General features: G+C 45.5%; 1 protein-coding gene across 1 annotated transcript in view; it reads right to left on the bottom strand.

The window, feature by feature from the left end:
• Nucleotides 1-21,167, bottom strand: part of PTGFRN (prostaglandin F2 receptor inhibitor) — a 64,528-nt gene extending 43,361 nt beyond the window's left edge. The window contains 3 exon segments of the mRNA XM_072326523.1: nucleotides 20,693-20,811; nucleotides 20,813-21,122; nucleotides 21,125-21,167. Of these exon segments, the coding sequence (XP_072182624.1) occupies nucleotides 20,693-20,811; nucleotides 20,813-21,122; nucleotides 21,125-21,167 (472 nt within the window).
• Between the last annotated feature and the right edge of the window lie 1,278 nt (nucleotides 21,168-22,445).

The following is a 22,445-nucleotide window of genomic DNA, read 5'->3' as shown; positions in this document are numbered from 1 at the left end:
ATCTACTTTAGAAAATCTTAACTGAATCGCAAGAGGAAAAACCTCCTTCCTCTTCCCTGTCTCCACTACAGTGAGTGCCTCTCTTGACAGTGCCTGTTTGGATGATCTCATGGTTATCAAGAAAAAAGCATCTTACCCTTCTTCCGCTCCTCCCTTTTGAAGGCCAGAGTGGCATCTCATTTACTCAAGCAAACAACCCACTCAATTCTCTGTTTGTCAAAATGAGCTACAGGAATTTTCCTTAAGGGCTTCTGCAACTACTGCTACAACGTAAGTAGAAGGAACCATAACCTACATTAGAAACTGGAAAAGCAGAAAACAGTTTGCATGTGTGATACAACCACAGAATCACTGAGGTTGGAAAAGACCACTAAGGTCACCCAGTTTGACTATCGACTCATCCCCACCTTGCTCACTAACCATGTCCCTCAGTGCCACATCTACATGGTTTTTGAACACCTCTTGAATGGGCAGCCTGTGCCAGCAGCCCACCACTCTTTCTGAGAAGAGACATTTCCTAACATCCAACCTGAACCTCCCCTGGTGCAACTTGAGGCCATTACTCCTTGTCACGTCACTAATTCAACAGACCTATCATTTGCTGCAGACAGCCCAGATTTCAAAGAGCGGTGCTGTTTCCCAGTCACAAGGATAGGTATGCTATGAGAGTGCAGGAGAAGAAGGAAGACACATCAACCTTTCCCAGCTATGTAAAGCAAAAGGCTGGGTTGATAAACTGAGCACACCAAGCAGGCAGAGAACTGTGGCACCATCAGTCCTAACAGAAACGCCTAACAGGCAGAGATAATACTGAAGACTGTGTTTTAAATTCTTCCGGATGTCAAACAACTGTATCACATATGATCTCTATTTCCTTTCCCTGTCGCTGACTGACAGTTAAAGATAAAAAGCTAAAGATAATGAAGCACTTTTGACAAGTCTCCAAAGTGCAGCTGGGAGCAAAGGGGGAATGAGAGGAAAAAAGGAAATGCAAGAGTCAATACGCTGCTTCTTCCTGTTCCTCACCTGAAAGACCTGCCCCTGCTACTCATCTTCAGTGACTTCTCTCCAAAAATTCTCACATAACTCCACTTTTGCCCTAACCTGCCAGTGCGCTCCATTTAGGCTACCTGGTGACAGCAGACCCACAAAGTGTAGAGACTCTGTAACTGGTATTTAAGCTGCCACACCAGGCAGGTGATTTTCTGCTGTTCTGCTTCAGAAGCAAATTGCGTTGTGAGAGGAGAGGTTCGATATGTTACCTTTTAAGAAAATAAGTTGACAAAGCAGTAAAAGCCACAACTCAAAGCTGAAGAGCTGGCAGAGCTGGAAGGAAGGCTGCAAAAAATTTGCAGAAATGCCATTTCAAAAAAAATATCTCATTTTCTTCCGCGGGGAAGAAGGTCATGGGAAAAAAAATATGAATTCAAATTCAAAAAGATTGCATACATTTACCAATATTAAAGAAGTCCTCAAACTGGAATATACAGAATTAAAATTAATACTATTCTCCAACATCATTAACTTATCTGTTATCTTAGATCTTTCCCAGAGCAGTTGGAATCAAGCAGAGCAGCCCAAATCCATTTGCTCTATATTGTAATTTCCTCTGGGCAGAGAACAACCATCCTCTTTGCTCTGTGTGGAATGCAGCACATCTCTGGTATTGAACTGAGCCTTCTTTGGATTTAATTGAGGAAACAATCAGTCTAGAATAAATGATCTCTAAATTTGCATTAAGTAAAATCACGCTGAGCAGGAAAATCCAACACAAGACAAAAAAAATCTAAGATAAGGCCGTGTTAAACTATAAAAGCTAATGCATTTTTAAACCAGTATGATTTTAAACATAACATGGCACCTAGAAAAGATGGGAAAATTGTAAAACCAGGAAAATGTATTTATGTCAAAAGGCTTTTTAAAAGATGCACATATTGTGTTCACGACCCAGTTGGAGGGGGCCCTGGGCAACCTAGACTATTACCAGATCTGGAGGTTGGTGACCCTGCCTGCGGCAAGGGGGCTGGAACATGATGATCTTTAGGGTCCCTTCCAACCTGAGCCATTCTATGATTCTATAAATCTGTGAAACACATTGCTATATAATAATTCCACAAACTGTTCATTTTTAAAAGGGAACTCTTGGAACAATCTGGGCCACCCTCTCCCCAAAACAATCTCTATTATTATCACCTTTTTTCTTTCCAGAGCAGCAGATACTGCTATTTAATGGTGTTAAGCAGGTCTTTTTTTTCCACTTATCTTTATTGCTAGGTAATATCCAAAACCATTAACCATGTTTTCAAATTTAAGAAGTGCTAAATCTGGTATGAAGGCTTTTACTTTTCATTCATTAAAAACAAACAAAAACAAACACCTCACCAGCTTCTGTTTGTTTTACCTGCCCAAATTCGGTGGTCCTGGTCCACCTCAATTCAATCTCACACTTCATCTGTATCAAATGAAATCCTCTCTAAAGACAAGTGAAGCCTAAAGGCAATTGGCGGAGGAGTTAAAAAGAGCCACACACATGCTTCAATAATTTAGACATGAGCCTTACCCTTTACTTTTCCAAAACCTCTAGCAGGGGATCATTTCAACTCTCATTACACAGAGGCTAATTTCCCAGCAAGCATTCCACCAATGAGATGAGAGAAGCCACCATGAAGACTTCAGTAAAACCAGCACCAGAGCCAAGCCTGATTGCAGGAGACAGCAGCCACCACTTGGAGCATCTCAGCACTCACGTCAAGCTCACAGACTATCTGCTGGGTTTGGGATCCAGAAGGACAGCTTCACTCCCTTTGCATCTACTGCTGTGAGAGATTACAGTAGGCAGTGAGTGACCAGTCAGCAAGGCTGCTGAAACTGCTGGCCATGGCAGCATATGGCGTTGGCCCACCCCAGATCAGTGCTTGACAACTGAACTGCAGCCATAGGAGCCCATGGAGGGATGGATCTCAGTGTTTATTGAGTAATCCTCTTTAACCATAATTTAATTACCTAACGGTCCATCTTCAACATACATAATCTCCAAGCAAGAAGCCACAATAGAAATGCCAACAACAGATGCACACAGAACAGGTGTTACAGAATGGGAAGAAGCACCTGTGCCATGTCGGCACACACAGTCAAGAGCAGAAGTGTGGCTACTGCCAGTGATTTGGCTGTAGAAGGTACACCTGGACAGACTACCAACTAGAGACATGCATGCAGCACAACGGGAGCTGTTAAAAATTGAAACCAGGAATGCCTGTGATCTAATTTGGTGTTCACTTCCCTGTATCATCATGTTTCTTCACATAAAGATGAGAATAGAAAGACCTGCACAGCTAGGTAAAGAGATAAGCAAGTGCACAGGAGGCAGCTTCTATTCTGTCAGCTGGTAACCCCATAGCTCAGGAGCTCAGTTTACTCCTCACAGACACCTATACCCCCACCACGTCTATACTCTTGCCTGCAACCTGGAAAACAAGAGGGCAACATCTTCCGGCCCCCCCTCCCAAAACCCACAGATCCAATTAGCACTCAAAGCCAATTTCAGGTCATGCAGAGCAACACTGTTTAGTATGCTAATCTCTATAGAGCCTGCATGTTAGGAGCACAGATATTTTTCTCCTAGACAAGAAGGAACTGTACGCATGCGTGTACAAGCAGGGCATGATTTAAGACACACCAGGGCTCTTCCTTCTTTAATATAAGGTTTACATAACTAATTCTGTAACTGAGAACAGGAGTGCAAGGTATTTACAATACTTGTTGTGCCTGAGCTTCTGTTATTTGGTAAGGGACCAACTATGAGAAACTCTCCTGCCCCAGAAAAGGCAGGAAAATAAAATAGCTACCATGAACAAGTTAAATCATCGCTGCCTCAGGAAGAGAGACTTTTCATTACAGGATTGTCTCCATCTTGCAAAGAAGACTGCTGGTAGGGAGGGGGCAAGAGGAAGGAAGGGGTCTAAATAAGAAAAATACAAGAGGTCAGGGACATAAAACAGCATCTAGACGATGCACGGGGACTCGGGTCAAGGTCTGTAAGAGGATCTGTGTAACCCCATACAAAACATTAAATAAAATTATCCCCAGATGGGTCTGCAAAACAGCTAGCTCTGAAACAGACATGCCACAGCACTCTTCGTTATTTGAAAGAGACTTATTTATCAATACAGGCAGTTCCAGAGACACCAGAAAAAACCTCAAAAGCAACAACATTTAAATCAATAAGGTTCCTTGCATTAAGTCTCCTGAAAATTGTGAATAAGACACTTAGATAGTAGACGGAACACAAGACACCCTGTTTATTTACTTCATTAACATCTGGGGGGTTGCAAGAAGGAAGGGGACAGACACTTTAGCAGGGTCTTTTGTGACAGAATAAGGGAAAATGGTTTCAAACTACAAGAGGGGAGAATTAGGCTTGATACAAATAACAGGTTTTTTTCAATAAGTGAGGCACTGGACCAGGTTGCCCAGAGAGGTCTTAGTCCCATTCCTGGAGACATCCAAGGTCAGACTAGACAGGGCTCTGAACACGTGACAGAGGTGTAGGTGTCTCTGTTCACTCCAGGGGAGTTGGGCTAGAGGGTCTTCACAGGTTCCTTCCAACTCAAACAATTCTGTGATTTAAAATACAGAAAATGCTTATATCCCATCATCTAAATTCTTAGAAAATGATCATCTAAATCCTCAGAAAATGCTTATATCCCATCATCTATCAAATTCACAAGACTAACACTACTGTCTACTTTAGCAGCTAGTCTCAAAGGAGTAAAGATTGAAAGTAGAGGATTGTTGGTGTTGAGGCCTCCAGAGCCACACTACGCTGGGGGTTTGGGTTTGCCCCAAGCTGGGTTTGGTGCCATAGGCCAAAGACTGGAGGGCAAGTGAAGCACAGCAGGTGTGCTGTGAGGAGATTCACCTCAGTATTCAATCCCAAACCCAAAGAAAACGGAAACAAAGATGTAGCCTGCACACTCCTCCCAAAGGATACTTAAAGGACTGTTCATGTCTAAATCCAGAATTTCAATGAGGAAACGGGAACTCTTCCCTAAGTCATAAATGTGAGTTAAGCCATCAACACATGTATGTCTTGGATATGAAAACCACCCACTCTCTGCAGTGCTGCTTAACCCTGCCCAACAAATTCCACAGCCAAAAGCTTCTGAAAAGAGTGTGCAAGAGCTGAAAACTTGCCAGTAAACACCGTCTCCAAGAGTCTGAAGGCAAATTAGCTGTGTCATTACCTGCCTTTTCCTTGAATTCTACCCCTAGAAAGCTGTTCTTGCCACAAGAGGAAATGGCACTGTACAAGGCTGCTGTTTACCTTACCTAGACCAGACAAAATGAGGATACTTGCTGGGATGGGTGGACAGGTACAGGCATGTGAAGGATTCCAAAATCCACAGAGAGCTGAATGCAAGAATCACACCTGGTGCAGCTCTGCTCCCAGTTATCCCCATACTGGAGAGAAACAAAATCCTTTGCACTTTTGTACCTGTCTTTTCTAGAGCAAACAAGAAAGAAACAAACAACAAAAAAACCCACCTCACAACACTCTATTCTGGTGAGTAAAGTTCAAGAAATCAAAAGGCTCAACTTTCCAAAAACCCCAAGTATTAACCTTAGGAGCCAAGTCTCTGTAACATTTCAAGCTCACCGCCTCAAGCCCTCCATCACCTCTTAAAACCTTGCCCTGCATTCAGCGCAGGTATTTTGTTATCTGCAGTAGCAGAAAAGTGAAACCCATCAATTCAGTGCCTGGCTGAAGAAGCCAAGCAGTCACCTCTGGTAGCCCACCACAAATGGAAAGCCTCTTTTCCCCTTTATATTACAACCGCAAGTTTCCACTGCTCCTTTTTCAACTAAGTGGCAGCATTTGCAACACTATCTACTCTTTTCTTTACAATCAATACTGTATGGCCTCCCCTGTATACATAGTAACACACAGCACTACAGAATGTCACACACACTTAAACTTAGGAAGAATTTTATGCTATCAGACATTCAAGAAATCCACATGGCAGCCATATAGCAGAGACTGCTTTGCAAAGTATTGCTTCTTGGAATCTTAGTATTTGGCATTCAGCCAGTAGCTACTAATTTTCAGATAAGCAAGCCTAAATACACATCTTAAAATGTTTCCTGTTACTCCACTTTTAAAAATGATATCTCAAAAGTATTTACTTTGCTGCTGTCATTGGCATGCTGCATACAGGAAGGTCAACATCACAGATGATAAAAGAGAAAGGGAAAGTTAACATGCAGACAAAGATCAGTCAATATGCACCTTCACCCAGCACACTTCAGAAAATGAAACTTCAAGAAGTCAAATGCAATGCACGCTGGTCAGCAGGCTTTGGAAGGAAAGTCTGAGGTTAAACGCAAGGATACCACCTCTAACTTAGGAGATCTCTGAGCTACAGAGGGTGTTGAAAGGATGGTCACAGTGTATGCTCACCCTTCCTCAGGCATGAAGCCCTGGCTGCTGACAGAGGCATGACACGAGGCCAAATGGATGTTTGGCATCACACTGCTCCCTCTCCAGCTTCAAGAGCATGGAGGAAATATCCTTCTTTCCACTGCTTGCTCCTCAGGTGGTGAGGGAGGCAAGAAAAAGAATGGAAGAAAACCAAATGTTCAAGTAACTCTTCAAATCAGAAAAGAAGGGAACCCTTGGGGGCACAACATAGGAGAGAAAGGCAGGTAGAGAACCAAACACAATGTTAAAGCAGCAAGAAGAAGAAAACAATTTCCGAGAAAAGCCCAGAGGAAAACCACTTGTTTCTTTTCTGTTCCAGCCTCCTTGCAGAGCTGTCTCAGGGTTACTCTGCTTATAAGACAATCTACATACAAAATAAAGAGCTGTTTATTTGGGTAAAACTTAGATTTGTGAAATTATTCTGTAACTGACACTTATAATCAGCTTACACTTGAAGGCAGAAACAGACAGCAGATTGCATGCACCCTAGGCATCCTCACATTTGATGTACTGGGACAAACAGACAGGACCCAGAGTAAATTTTACAACAGAAAAAAACAAACACCTCCATAGTTAAACTTCATCCCACCAGAGAGCACGACAGCCATTCGCAGGGTGGTCCTGGATCAGTGCACACATACAGCATAAGAAGACAACAGTGCAAGTTGCAAATAACCACTGCATCAGCAACAGCACATTGCAGGCTAAATCTCACAAGTCTTACAGCCACTGTACTAACACAAGGGAACTATTTTAGCACTGACTGAAAAGAAATGATGCCTGGCGCAAGTGCAGCAGCTGTCTAACAGCACACAATACAGAGCACCATGTGAACAGAACGTGGAAAATACAACACCAATTTAGAAATCAGAAGGTGTTAGGATTCATCAGAAAAGCTGCAGACTTGTCCACAGACACTAAAATTAGCAGTCCGTGCTTTTTAACAGTGAGAAAAGATTCTCATAGCACCTCCTAAGCACCTTGGAGATTTTCGTTTATTTTCGCTAAAGTGCATCTCTCTGAACTGCCCCCTTCGTTCACAAATGGCACTCTGGTAGCAGAGATGGACTCAGCGCACACACAGGGAGAGTTACTGTTCCCTTATGATTAGGCTCAGAAAGCAGCACCAAGAAACACTGCTGTCCAAAATGCAGAGCAAGTCCTAACCTGTTTCCATAACGTGCCCTGGAAGCCACGAGAGGTCAAGGAGAACTATTCACCCAGCCTTAGCATCAAGGACAGTATAAACCGATGTATCTTCCAGAACACAAATGCAAAATGCTGACCTCTACATAAGAAAATCAGGAGAAAAACAGAAATGTGAGATACAGCTGCACAACACCAGCCTATACCCAAGAGGTGTGCTTTTGTCACTTAGGATGCTAGTAAACTGAGGTGAAAGCCTGTTCTCACAAGCATTAGCAGAATAGGATAAGCAAGAAATGACACTGAATGCTGTCACGAAATATCCTATAACAAAAGCCTGTTTGCTATTAGACAGCAATCAGAATTATTACTGTTGTAAGAAAACAACAAAGTTCTTTGTAGGCACTCCTGCTGCTGGCTAAGAGCTGCACAGAAGGTAAAGCATTTACAGAGCACTACACTTAACCACACGACTTCCGCCTCACCTCACTCCCTGCCTCCCCACTAAATTTTTCAGAAATAAGAACAGGTTTTTAAGAGATTAATGATCTGAAGAGCATTTCCCAGGAGCTTCAGCCAGTTAAAACACACAACATCAAATTAAGACATTTCAAAGAATCCAAGCAGAAGAGCACCAGCCATAATGCATCGCAACAGCAGCCTATAAATGCCTTCACTGTTTGCAGTTTTATAGCCTAAGCCCTATGAAGAATCAAAATGTAGGACATAGAACATGCTACTAGTTTGGGTTTTGCCTTCCCCCAGACAAAACACAGATTATTTCAAGATATTTGACCCTTCCACAAGGAACAAATAAGCCTCAGACAAGAGACTGCTACAAAGTCTTGAAGTACAGAACAGAAGACCAGTCCATCCCTACGCTGAAAGGAAGCTCTCTGCTTTTATCGTACAAGGAGATCCACTTTACTAAAGAAAACAGGTGTTTTCTAAAAGAATCAGTTTAACACTTTCATAATTATCTTCCCTCGGCAGCTTTAAAGTATTCAGATTTTTGCCTGGCCTTTTCACATTCCTGTACTTTCATCTTTTAGCAGGTCAACACAAGAAACTCACTTCCTATCCATCATCTATAGACGCTTAATACAATCACTAAGATCTCCCAGAGTTCTCTGAGATCCTATTGAAAAAAAAAAATCTCTCTACTGATGAAAAGAACCATCTTCATTAATCCGCCTGGCAGATGCATTCTTCCCTTCTGATCATTATGGGAGTTTACAATTCTAATAAAGCTGTACTCACATCACATTATTCAGATTACAAAATCTCTGGAAAAAGAAAGCTCTCGGGCACAGTTCTCTAAATCATCAAAAACACTTCTTATTCCTAGCTGATAAGCTCTTTAAGAAAGGTTATGTACATAGTTGACTGCTAGGGAAGAGTCACAGGCATGGCCAGGCAACCAATTACCGATGGAAAAAAATCATCCTGTAAGCAGAACTCAACTGAAATAATAATCAGAACCCTACTTTCTATGTGGAAGATCCATATGTACACACATTTTAGTCCAAGCTCAGAGTGATACCCACCTCTACCTACCATAAGCCAAGGTTCTAAGTTCCATACAGAGAGCCTGAAACAACAGCAGAGGTGAAAGCCACAGCCCTGAACGTCCATACTGAAAGTTGATAATAAATTTAGCATCACTGTTGCTGACTTTTTCAGCATTTATCTATCTTTGCAGAAATATGCCATGGCTGAATATTGTTGAAGTGCATATCAGAAATATCAAGGACGAACTAAGACCATGGACCACTTTTGGATTTATGGGAAACATCCTGCAGGGAGAATCTGAATTGAGGCTCTTTAATTTCTGCTTGTGAAAGAAGTAAGCAGAAAGACAAACTTCCTCAGCCTGATTTCACAAGCTTCTGCTAAGCCTAGTCACTGCTTAGTTCAATTCTTATCCACATCCTGTCCTTAAACACCAGTAATATAGAAACACAGAATCACCAAGGTTGGAAAAGACCTCCAAGATGACCTAGTCCAACAGTTGGACTGGATGATCTTTTAGGTCTTTTCCAACCTTGGTGATTCTATGATTCTAGTCCAACTGGCAACCTATCACCAATATTTCCCCACTAAGCCATGTTCCTTGTTACCACATCCACACTGCTCTTGAACACCTCCAGGGATGATGACTCCACCACCTCCCTGGGCAGCCCATTCCAGCATCTGACCACTCTTTCAGAGAAGAAATGCTTCCTAACATCCAACCTGAGCCTTCCCTGGCACTACTTGAAGCCATTCGCCCTTGTCCTCTCACTAGTGATATGGGAGCAAAGGCCAACCTTCACCTCACCACAACCTCCTCAAGCAGCTGTAGAGAGCGATAATGTCTCCCGTAAGCCTCATCTTCTCCAGACTGAACAATTTCAGCTCCCTCAGCCACTGCCCTGTGCTCCAGACCCCTCACAGCTTTGTTGCCCTTTTCTGGACATACTCCAGGGCTTTGATGATATTCTTGGAGTGAAAGGACAGAGGAAAGAAAACACTAATCGGTTCCACTTTGTTTCTATCTCAACATTAAAAAATAATAATAAACTTGAGCAAACTGAGAATTAGAAGATAATTAGTATGTGGAAAAAAAATAATCTAGAAATGGACATCACTATTTTTCTGTGATTATCACCATAAATTCAAAGAGCGTTCTGCAAACTGTTTTATTTCAGAGCTTACTTGGTTTTAAACTCCAGTTTGGTTATTACTTGAGGCTTGTGACAGCTTCCACACAATGCATAATTCAGCACACATGCAGCAGAAATCATAATCAGAATTATTACTTCAAGTCACAGAACAACTGTATAATCCAGTAGCAGTATATTTATGTAACCATGGTGGTCTAAGGCAATATTCCTTAGAGTTTTCTAGACCAACTGATCCACTGGAAGCGGTGCCATACCAGTCCTCATTGAGCTGGAGATGCAGCGAGGAACCTCTGTACAACTTCTCTCTTCTGCAGAGCTAAACAACCCAGACAATCTGACAAAACCTTTGCCAGCATTCATACTTCTGACACTGCTGAGACGACTGTTTAGGCAGTAGTGGATTCAAACGGAGGAAAGAAAAGGCCAGCAAAAGATGACTTCATGTACAGAAATAGACATTCTGAGAGAGAGCAAGAGAAAGATTCCACTCTCCTAAAAACGCCAACTGTATCCATCAGCCGAGAAGCAAAATTCCCTCTAAATGAGTTCTATTCAAATTTCTCAGTGGCCATTCACCCCACTTCATCTATTTCAATACATATAGCACACACATCATCTTTTCCAATAAGGAGAAAAGCTTTGGCCCAGGCAGGCCAGGTGGGAGATACTTTGTGGCTCCTGAACCAGAGCCCCCATAAGTTCCCACAAGTGCCCATATGTACGGTGACAATAATGAAAAGATGGTAGTTGTAAATACCCAAAAGGTAATTTACAGGAAAAACTCACCCACATGAAAGCCTTCGGTCTACTGGGAAATGCTGAGACAATCTCCACCAAGGAACAATCTCCAAGAGATGCTGCCTTAGTGGTGGTCAGCCCTTAAATGAGGTCTAGAGGAGGCAGAGCCAAGATCCACTCCTTCCGGGAGCACAGCTACATTACTCTCATCTGTGCTCCCACAGCTGACCTGACACTTGCCTCAGCTGATTAATAAGAGGTTCAGGCTGTGCTTACCAATTTCTCATACACCATACTACACTGAATGTAGGAACCTGCCCTCCCCAAAGGGTGCAAAGGCTGAACAGAAGCAAAGGGAGCCATATTTGCTCCATTTTGCACACCTTTAGAAAGCATGTGTTCACATCCAAGACATCCAACTTTAATTCAACAGAATGTGTTGTAACAGTCACATCAAAATTGGCTCACACTCAGAAGGATTTACCTCCATGCACGATTGCCTCTGAAGTACTACAGACCTCTGTTTTAAGTAGTGGAAGGGTAAGTGTAACAGTCAGAAGTGAATTACTGCAAAGGCAGTACATGTAACTGCATAAATGGGATTTAAGGGTCCCACTAAACAGACAGGTCATCAGGTTACTTTTCTGTCATAACCTAATGGCATATATTCAAGACTCCAAGAAGGTCTTAAAGGTAGGAGCATTGATTACCACAAGTTAAAAATCTCCTTGGCTGTACGTATGGAAAACAATTGCCAATTTATGATTAATTTATTTCTAAGGCGCGTAAAAAAAACCATTTATGGAGAGGTGCAGAGCAAAACAGTGATGTTAAATAGTAATAAGAAACGCTCAAATAACTTTGAAGGCCAAGTTCTTTGCTTACCCACTCAAACAGAACAGGCGAGAGCAGGACAAACTTCCTCTCAAGAACCTCGACGTGCAAGTGCCAGGCACAGTCAACACACATCTGGCTGTTTTGCATCAGAGATCAGGTACCAAGCTCATGCAGCCCCTCGTCAAAGAGCAAACTTGTTGACTACTGTGTCACCCAGGATATGCCTTAATTTCTCCCAGGCCTCACTATGCACGTTCACTCAGAAGTGGAGCAAAAACAGTAATTCATTTCACATAAGCCCAGCAAGGCCAACCTGTAGGCCAGACTCAAAAGCATACTCAAAAGCAGAAAGTTCTACCTTCACGCTACCAAACTCCCTGCAATTAGCTGTCCTCCACCACTCCTTTACCGCACTAGGTCTAATATCAAATATCTTTGTCCTCTGACAACATGCACAAGGTGTAAAGCCCAAATTTGTTTCATCTTATTATCCCAGTCAAGATGAGAGTTTGAAAACTGAGTATGAAGAAATAATATCTAAACTACAACCAAGTCCTCTCAGCAAGACTTCAATACCTTCAATACACGCAGGTCCTAAGGTAGTCCCAGCATGCCTCACTCCTAGATCTTCTACAAGCACATATTCATACTTCCTCAGACCTAGGTAACCTTGCTGCCATATTTCCCTCTACCTCCCTCTCCCATACACCCAAGGTCAAAAAAAAAAAAAACAAAACCAAAACCAACTTCCTGCCATTAGACCAAGTCAACAAAAACCATCACTGTGAAGTGGTAACAAAGCTTTCATCACCACATCATTGAAAGAACCTACAGCCTGCGTCATTGCTTCTTACCTGCCAAAATCTCCAGATATCTTTCCACCCCAATGCACAACCTCCTCTTCCTCAAAGTACACCCTGTGACTCAGTGATTGATCATTTTCCTGGCAAACTGCTCCTCTGGACACATTTTAACCCAAGCACCAGGCACAGAAAGTTTTACGTTTGTGGCCTCCTCTGAAGAGGAAAACTCAGTTTGCAATCCAACAACTGACTGTTCCTTCATGACAGTCACACAGCCAAAGTGCCATGTTGGATTGCAAGTAAGACTCTAGAACAAAAAGGCAATTGACCCCAAATGGTCACTCGTGCAACATTAATACTCATGCTGTACTTTGTGCAAACCCGCATATACAAAGTGAGTTTTCACCCCAATGCACCAACATCAGGAGTGTGATGAAAGAGGAAAATACAGAAGGAAGCCAGCAATTTATTTGACGACATACTAGTTCCAGGAAAGCACAGTAAGGAGACTAGCCTCTTGTTCTAGATAAGACCTGTTAATGCAAGGAAGTCTGGGTATGGAGATGCCTTATCCTGGCATGTGCCTGGCACTAATCTATATGTTACCAGCTTCTGCATGAAGAGCAAAGTGTCAAAGTCTTAAAGTGTAGAAGTGTGAAGGGAGAAAAATCTCTCCCTGTATATATATACTACCCAAAGGCCAACTGCTCACACTAAGGGGGTTGGCAGAAAAATATTTCAAATGACCTTTAACAGTTCCTTAGCAAGTAGCTTTGGCTCATCTCAGTTGATCCCTATAGGTTTACCAGGAAGACAAAGTTTGGAACAGGCACGCTCTCTGTGCCCTCCAGTGCTGAGCAGGAGCAAAGATACAAGCTGAAGACTCATTTGTTCCGCTATTTTGGAAGGACAACCCCACCCAGCAATTCTATTAGCAGCGCTGCAGCCACCGCCATCAGCCCATCCCTTTCAGACTCCAAAGGCAGACACCACAATCAATTCAGACACCACAGCATGCCCTGCAGCCACACGCATCCCGCTTCAGTCCTTGTTTTAAACTCCGCAGGAGTCCACAATTAGATATTCCATTTACCTGCCAGAAAACTTGGCTCAGAAAACTCAGATATTTCAAGATTTATTTGCAGAGCTTCAAGAAACTTGTGGCTTCTATCTATTCTATGTGGCTAAGATCGTTCTCTGGCGAAGACGGCCCCAACCCCACCACCCCACATACACATACACCTTTAACTCACTCTTCCATTTTGAACACGCTATTCTCTTTCTCACTGGGGAGCGTGACCTCCCCCAGTGCTCTTTCCTCACTTCACCTACCTCTGATTTCTAACAACAGCCACGATTCTGTGCCTATTGACTCCTGTTATTTTCTCTCTCTTTTTTTTTTTTTTTTTTAATAAAACCCTCCCAAGCCCAGGGTAGTGAGTCGTTTTGCAGCTATTGACAGGTGCCTATCAATACAGCTGCCTGCACCCACAGCTTAGTCAATAGCTTTAATGTCAGTTCAACACTGCTTTAGGACAGAACCGTAGGGCTGAGGCTTACCTTGCCACCTCTCATCTCCAGATGATCAGAGTGATTTTTTTTCTCTGATAAGCTCTCATACTATTTACTCCTTCCCTGATGGAAGCCTGCTCCAGGCACTTCAGCTCTCTAAACCAAGATGTACATACTGTGTGCCTCGTCTAGAACCCGACTGTGAGATCAAAGGGAAACAAGGTTGATGCAACAGATTTATTACTCAAAATTAATTTAAATCTCCATATGAACTGAATATAAACAAGCGTACTCTACGCACAGAAAGGCTCTTTACATAGACACAAACTTAATCCATCTCCCAAGACACGGGATGCCACTGGGCTTTACCAGGCTTCTGAAAACTGTAACACTTCCTTTGTTGCCCAGAGAAGCTGTGGTGCCCTATTGCTGCAGGCACTCAGGGCTGGGTTGGATGGGTCCTGGGCAGCCTGAGCTGGTGGGGGGCAACCCTGCCCACGGCAAGAGGTTGGGGCTGGGTGGGCTTTAAGGTCCCTTCCAACCCAAACAGTCCTGTGATTTGGGTGAAGGTGGAGGTTGTAACATCAGGCTCATATTACGAGTAGTGCTCTGAAAGGACGAAATTTGTGTCTATGGCAAAAGCCAGAGGAAGACGTATCACCTGCCCCACTGTCTAGAATCCTAAGTAGGACTGGAGCATATGAGGGAAAGATCAATCCCTTACTGTTTGTTAGACCAGTTCCCACCAACAAATAATACCACCTATTACTTGCTGTATTCAGGCACAAACACATGCAAGTACTAATAAATCACACAATACTGAGGAAAAAATTAGTACTGAATCTTACATGATTCCAAGTTATATGAATTCTGTATTTTGCTCTAGATGATTATAGTTGGTACCCGGAAAATTTAGGAAGTGTCCTATATTAGCTCAGCATCTGTTTCATATTTAGAAGCTATTCTTTGCAAACACAGAGGTCATGCTGCTTTTAAAGAGGCTGCTGCCAATTCTCTTTTGCAGTGCAGATTTAATAGCAGATTCCACTGCCACAGGACTCACTGTGTAATAATGAAGGGTAGTGTGTCAATAGATGAAACTGAACACATCAATAAGAAGCTGGCAGAGGTCCCTATGGATGCCTCTCTTGCAACAATCATTTTAATGCGCGTAGGAGAACAATGCTGTTAGAGCTGCTCAAAGATTCCCCACAGCCACGTTGCATCAAAGCCTGAAATACAATGCTAAATTCTCTGCAGTTGGAGCTAACAGTGGAACATGCACGGAAACAAAGTCCTTTACACTGGCAATTATTCTTCTGAAGGCTGACAAACCTAAGCAGAACGAGTTTTTGTCAGGACCAGCCTCTTGCCAGCCAACTCCACCCCAGTCATAGTCCCACCAAACTCCTTTGAATGGCTACCAATATAGCAAGTAAAGAGCCACTCTGAAAGCATGAAAGCATGCAAACTGCAGACATGAAGCAAACGCGAAGCTAAACCACATCTTTAGGGAAGTCAGCAGAAAGGCAAGCCTGGACAGATCAAGCCTATTAAACAGGAAGGGTAGGGTAAGTTCTCCAGTTTTTTGGGGAGTAGCAGCAGGAGATGTTTTACAGCCAGAGTGATGTGAAGGACAATGGAGGACACCTGGAGAACAGCCTGAGAGAAGAGCTGAAGCCACAGAACAGAAGTTACAAACTGCACATAAAGTTTACATTGATTTTTCAGAAAGCCACATATAAGAAAGATGATACACACTTTGTCTGCTGAAGCAGCAGGCTCTTACGAGCAGATACAATCAGCGATGCGCACAGACAAGCGCGCTGTTTCAATACTGGCCAATTTGGAGAAGGCAGAAAAAATAAAGGAAACACAAAAAACCAACAACAAAAACAACCCACTTCTCGACACATTTACAGAACTCTGAAACTGGAATTAAAAGGCAGCTTCCACCTCCCCGCTCCTAATTCCAGCCATAATCTTTTGACACCTTGAAAGCAACGACAGCGTGCTTTCTCTAGGGACACGATACTAATCCCCTACAGAGCTTTCCGAAATGGATGCTTTTCCAAGTCTTCTAATGTGGCCAAATTTGGGCATTTTTTACAACAGCAAAAGCCACGTTCTGGATGCAAAGTTAACTCCAGCCAAATTTCCAGCCCTTGCTCGAAAGCACGGAGGTGCTACAACTTCTCGGCTTAGCAGCTGCAATGTTATTATTTGTTGGAAACCAGGGAGGGAGAATAGGCCAGGAAAAAAAAACAAAAACAAAAAGCCAACCGGCTTCTTCCTGCCTTCCCCATTTCCAAAGAGGAAAGATTGGAAACAATTGAGCTTTTTTTTTTTGTTTTTCAGTTCATTTGTTTGTCTTCTAGGGGAGAGAAAAAGAAAAGGAGAAAAAAAAAGAGAGGTCAGCCTAGGGTAGACACTCAGCCCTGAAGGCTTGCAGGATAATAAACCATTTCAGAGATGTCCCTCATAACACAAAGTACCAAGCACACATACTACAGGCATTGCTGGCAGCCCTGCCTATCAGCAGCTGTGACAGCTTGCCTGTGAGCTCCAGTCTTTAATTAGTTCTCATTCCTGAAGTTCACAAGTCAATTAATTCCAAAAACCGTCTTCAGATCCCTTTTTTTAAAGGAGTAAAACATTGTCCAGGATTCGGTGTCTTAATAACTTACTTATTCTTCCCATAGCTCAGCTAACAATTCAGTTCTTTTACAGCATCCATGCAAATGCCATCTGGCCATAGAGATTATCACAAATTAGCTATTTCAGCTTATTTCAGCTCTTCTTTGTATTTCCGCGGCGCTATTTTGCCACATCTACATACAGACAAAACAGTTCTCCGGGCTGCTCCTTCAGAGCCAGTCATGTAAGACTTCTCTTGCAGCTTGACTCACCTACTGTAACAGGCAGAAGTCCTAATGCAACAAGCTTCAAGCAGCACCAGGGCAAACTTACTGGCATTCAACAGCTGTACAACATTAGAAGACTCAACCAAGGTGCTTAACAACACCGGTTCCTCACAGCAGCATATACCAACATCCAAACACACCTGTTTATGTCACAGACATTTCTTCTTCAATTCAGCTTGGGGGTACTTTCTTAATCCAAGGGATGGAACACTTCCATTACTTAGAGAGGCTGAGGGAGCTGGGGCTGTTCAGCCTTGAGAAGAGAAGACTCTGGGGAGACCTGAGAGCAGCCTTTCAGTGTCTACTGGGGAGCTGTAAGAAGGCACAGGACAGACTGTTTTAGCAGGGTCTGTGGTGACAGGATAAGGGGAAATGGTTTCAAACTAAAAGAAGGGGGATTTAGACTGGGCCTGAAGGAAAAGCTTTTTTCTATAAGGGTGGTGAGGCAGTGAACAGGTTGCCCGGAGAGATGGTTTATGTTCTGTACCCAGATACACCCAAGGTCAGGTTGCACTGAGCACCTGATGGAGCTGAAGGAGCCCCTGTTCATTGCAGGAGAGTTGAACTAGATGGCCTTTAAGGAACCAACTCAAACCACTCCGTGATTCTATGATTCTTCAGGTTGGGAACAAAGGTCATGCAGGAAATGGCTCATTATTCCTGGGCAGATTGTAATGCAGTAGATCTAGACAATGCTACTTCAGTGATATCTAGACAACAGGCTTTATCACTTACTACCACTTAACTTCTAAGAAAGCAGGACCCCCAGTAAGGCAGGCCCAGAAGCTTACTACAGTATCTCCAGAAGTCAAAAGCAAAGCATTAAAAAGATACATTGCCACTATGACAGATATCCACACTTCATAGTCCATCTAACGTCCTTTCTTCCAGACTTAGAGACATTGACTGACACTGGCATAACCCTTATTTTACCCAGTTCTATTATGTTTTGCTTAAGTTCTTCCCAAATTCACTTCCAAGTGATCGATTCCTTTCTGTATCAGGAATAATTCACATTTTCAGATGCTTCTATTCCTTTGCCTCCTAAAACACAGGACTTAACAAAATGAAAGGCATCTAAAAACAGACAACTGACGTATTCATTTTCTAAAAGTGCCTTATTGAGGTATTTAACTGTTTCTCCATTAAGAAAACATACAGATCCATATTGCAGTTAAGTATTTGAAAAGGATTACGGAGACTGGAAAATAACCACCAGAAACCAACCACACAAAACCAATTTAACCCACTGGTTTTTTAGATGGGAAATCTGTAATCTCAAACGCCCCTGAGCATTTGTTTATGCAGAGAGATGGGTGGATATACATTATTTTTTACATACATTCTCCTCTAATCAAGCGCGCGGTTGCATTTCTAAATGACCCCTACCGCTTACTTCAAATCTTGTCGAGGCAGGCTTATACCTCAGTTCGGGGATTAGAGCCAAATACAACAGAGGCTACCTAAAGAGAACAAGCTGTTGCTGTGTCAAAACGTTGCAATCGAGAAATCTGGAGAACGCGGATGAAGAATTTCAGAAAAAGCACCTGCACTCCCTGAAAAGTAGTCCCAGACCTGGAAAGATGTACAAGAGCTGGAAAGAAAACGTGACTAAGCAATCATTTGCTAACCTTAACACAGGCTGGAAAGGTAGAAACACTTCTTACACCACTCACGCTTTGATTCCTGCATCTTCCCACAGCCTAGCGTGCTCTGCTGAGGATTTTGTGAGGCCTCCTGCCTAGGCCTTTAGCCCAGGATCCACCATCTCCTTACCTGTGCTGGCACTGACAAACAACAAAGGCACCACCATCCAGGAGAAAGGCTGAGAAAACGTTTGCCACAGCTGAATACTTCAGCCATTTGCTGCATTAGTTTCTAAAAACCTGAATGAAGCAATCAAGTCTAAGTACACACAAGGGAACACAAGAATAATTACGCTTGGAAAGACCACTGAGGTCACCCAATCCAACCGCCAGCCCACCCCCACCATGCCCACCAACCATGTCCTCCAGCGCCATGTCTATACAGCTCTAAAAAGCCCCTGGGGACAGTGACTGCAGCTCTTCCCTGGGCAGCCCGTGCCAATGAACTCTCACAGACCTCAACTCCTTCCTGCCACCTTGGCTATACAGAAATGCATCAACACCTACTGCACGTTGCTCCTCTCTCTTGAAGAGCTGCTAGAAAACACACGCTGGCTGCAGCACCCCTCTCTGCACAGTGAGAGGAGGAGCGCTATCGCACACCGACCTCTAAGGACTCTGAGTACCTCACAGAGCAGCCTGGTCCATATAGCAGCAGATATCCATGCAGCACATACATGCACTGGGAAGTTCAGGGTTCTTCCCACTGTGCACAAAAGCGCTTTCAATTTTAACAGTACACTGCAATTAAAATAATAATAAGAAATCCCCGCAACACAACTCAGAGCATCCAGACAAACCACAGCTTGACCAGCTCTCTCAATATTTCTTGTTCCTTTTGCTGCATGATCTTCAGAACTTCACTGAGCCCATGACTTCCTGCCCATCCTACCAAGCCGTTCGCTTGAGATATACCATTCCCTTTCTGTTTCTAAACAGGGTTAAGGGAGTTTCCCCCGCTTTGTCACTCCTTTTCCCAGCTGGCCCAGTGCCCACGCTGTGAGAAGCACCGATCTGGCCAGCCCCAGCCCCCAGCAGGAGAAGGCGCACACTGACACCTCTCTGCAAAGCGTGCATAAGAGGGATCCCGCTCTCCCACGCCGACACCCCGGCCCAGCTGCAGGCTGGCGTTCTGCCCCGGAGCGTTGCCTGCGGAGGATCCCGCAGCCCGGCCACGGGGAGAGCGCGCTCTCTGGCAGTAATAGAAAAGAATTAGTCATCGCGATGTCAAAAGTACAAGCACCAACTAAGTCAGCAAATACTGTTCTGCTCGGAAAAAAAAGCGTTGCTGGGCGGGGTACGGGGGCACACTGTTAGCAGCTCGCACCCTCTGACCCGAGAGCCCGGAGGGGCTCCCTCTTGCTGCCCGCCACCGGGGCTCGGCCGCAGGGCACCCCCCCATCGCCGCCAGCCCCCCGCAGCGGGCACGGCTCTCACCTGGGCACCTCCCTGCTCAACTCACCTCTCCCTCAGCAACGTACCCAACAGCGCTGCAGCCCGACGCTGCCTCACGGAGCAAAAAATACATGTATATATATATATATATTCCAATTCGAATAAAAAGAAACGCACCACCACCCCGCTGCTGCGCCGCTCCCGCTCCCCGCCGATCCCGTAGCCCCATTCCCCGCGCGGAGCCTCGATTCCCGCACGCCGACCTCAGCTCTTCGCACCTGTGCGGCGGGGCCCGACTCCCAGCGGGCCGTACCCGGCGGCCCCCTGCCTTGAAACTTCTCCGGACGCGGCGTGCGGGCAGCTCTGGCCGCTAACGCCCGCGGGGGGCCCGGGCCGGGCGGCGGTCTCCCGCCGGAGGATAACGCAGCCCCGCGGCGCCGCCCGACCCCCTTCCCGCCGAACGCCGGCTGGTCTGGCCCTGCCCTCCCCGCTACCTGCGGCCGAGCACGGCCCCGTCCCGACCCCCTCCCGCCGCCCCCGGGCTCACCGAGAAGCAGCAGCAGCAGGAGGAGGAGGAGCGGGCAGGGCGCCCTCTCCCCGCGCTGCCCCATGCCGGCGGGTGCCTCTCCCTTCGCGAGGCGGATGGCGGCCGCCGCACACGCTCGCCTCAGCCTCCCTCCGCCCGGGGACCGGCGGCCGCTCGCCTCCCGTTGCCCTACGAGCGCTCGGAGCCGCCCGCCCGCCCCGACCGGCCGCGCCGCGCCGCGCAGCCAACCACAGAGACAAACTTTCCCCAGCGCCCGCCCTCGCGCGCCCCCGCCCGCAGGTAGCGGGGGAGGTGCGGGTCCGGCCCGGCCCGGCCCCCGCCGCCGAGTAGGGAAACGAGGACCGAAGCCGACCGCCTGCCGGCGGCGGGGCAGCTCGGAGGGGCGCCGCTACCCCTCTCCCCGCACACGTGGCCGGGAGAGGCCGGGCGCCGGCTGTGGGCAGCCCGTAGCCGCGCTCCGCGCTGGCGCCGCCATGGCGCTGCCTGACCCTGACCCCCGGGCACTGCCGCTTCAGCCCCCTCCGCCGTGTTAAACATGGGTGCTCCCTCTGTGTGCGTTTGGCTCTTCGCTTCCCGGGCTCCCTTCAGGCCTACGTGGTGGAGCCAAGTCCATCTCACGTATTTCACCGCGTGGGACACCTCTGTGTCCAGCCTTCTGCCCCCACCACTGCACGACCACTTTTGACCCCCTGGGCCTGGAGCTGGGCTGGGTGTTCCCAGCAGCAGGAAGTACCTGGGGATGGTTATCGGGCTGCATTTTAGGTTGGACTTTGTCATTTATTCTGTTGTGCTTTACAGTAGGGAGGGCGTTGCCTGATGGGAATGAGACAGAACCCTCCTCGGATGGGTTGAGAGAACTTTCACCCTCCAGCCACAATTGCCTGAGCTCCAGCTGAGGTGAGATGTGTGCAGCACAAAGCCCTGTCCCACCAAAGTTTCTCTGGCTTAGGAATGGGGTTGCAGCTGCCAGCAGGACGCCTAAACCAAACAAGGCTGCCTTCATCAGTGTTTACATTGCCCCTATGCCAGCTTGTTCATGCCACCTGCTTCTATCGCTCTCCTCTGCTGCCATTCAAATACGTTTCTTCTGAACTTCACTGAAAAACATCCTCCCTTTAAGCCACGGCCCTTGCAATGAATTCAGAAAACAGAGATCTCCTATTTTTACCCATCCACTTTCATCATGCTGTTTGAACTACTGATCCTTCATCAAACTCTAGTCCAAATATCTCCCCCTGCACTCCTTCAGCCTGGTAGCAGCAATGTATGTGTGGACATGGCTCATTGCATGCACAAGTATCCTGCTGACAGGAGCCCCGTGCTCCCTGCAGGCTCCATGCTCCCCATGTTCCTCTGCTGGGTCAGGGTTGCTGATGAGGACCTGCATTACAGGGCTGAATGGCTAGAGCAGCAGATTTCTGCAAGAGGTGGCCTTGGAAAGCCTTTCCTTCTGGTCATTTGGAATTTGTCTAACTTCGACTTCGAGACGTCAGAACCGGTTACGCCTTTGTCTACAAACCTGTGCTCCTCTCACCTCTCCCTGCTGCACTGAATAGGTTTTCTTTGAAGCCTTGCATTGTTTGATTCAGTTTCCAGCCCCTGCAGCATTCTGTGGATTCTCCCGTATTTCTAAGTGCTTGTTGACACACAGGCACTGACCCTGGATGCAATATCGCTGTGGTCTGTACACACGCTGCGCACAGAAGGCAAATCATTTCTCTATCATTATTTGGTTTTCCCTTTCTCACATATC

The sequence above is a fragment of the Excalfactoria chinensis genome, chromosome 1, assembly GCF_039878825.1.
Source record: "Excalfactoria chinensis isolate bCotChi1 chromosome 1, bCotChi1.hap2, whole genome shotgun sequence".
NCBI lineage: Eukaryota > Metazoa > Chordata > Aves > Galliformes > Phasianidae > Excalfactoria > Excalfactoria chinensis.
The sequence above is the reverse complement of the archived record's forward strand: the minus strand, read 5'-3'. Positions and strand labels throughout refer to the sequence as shown.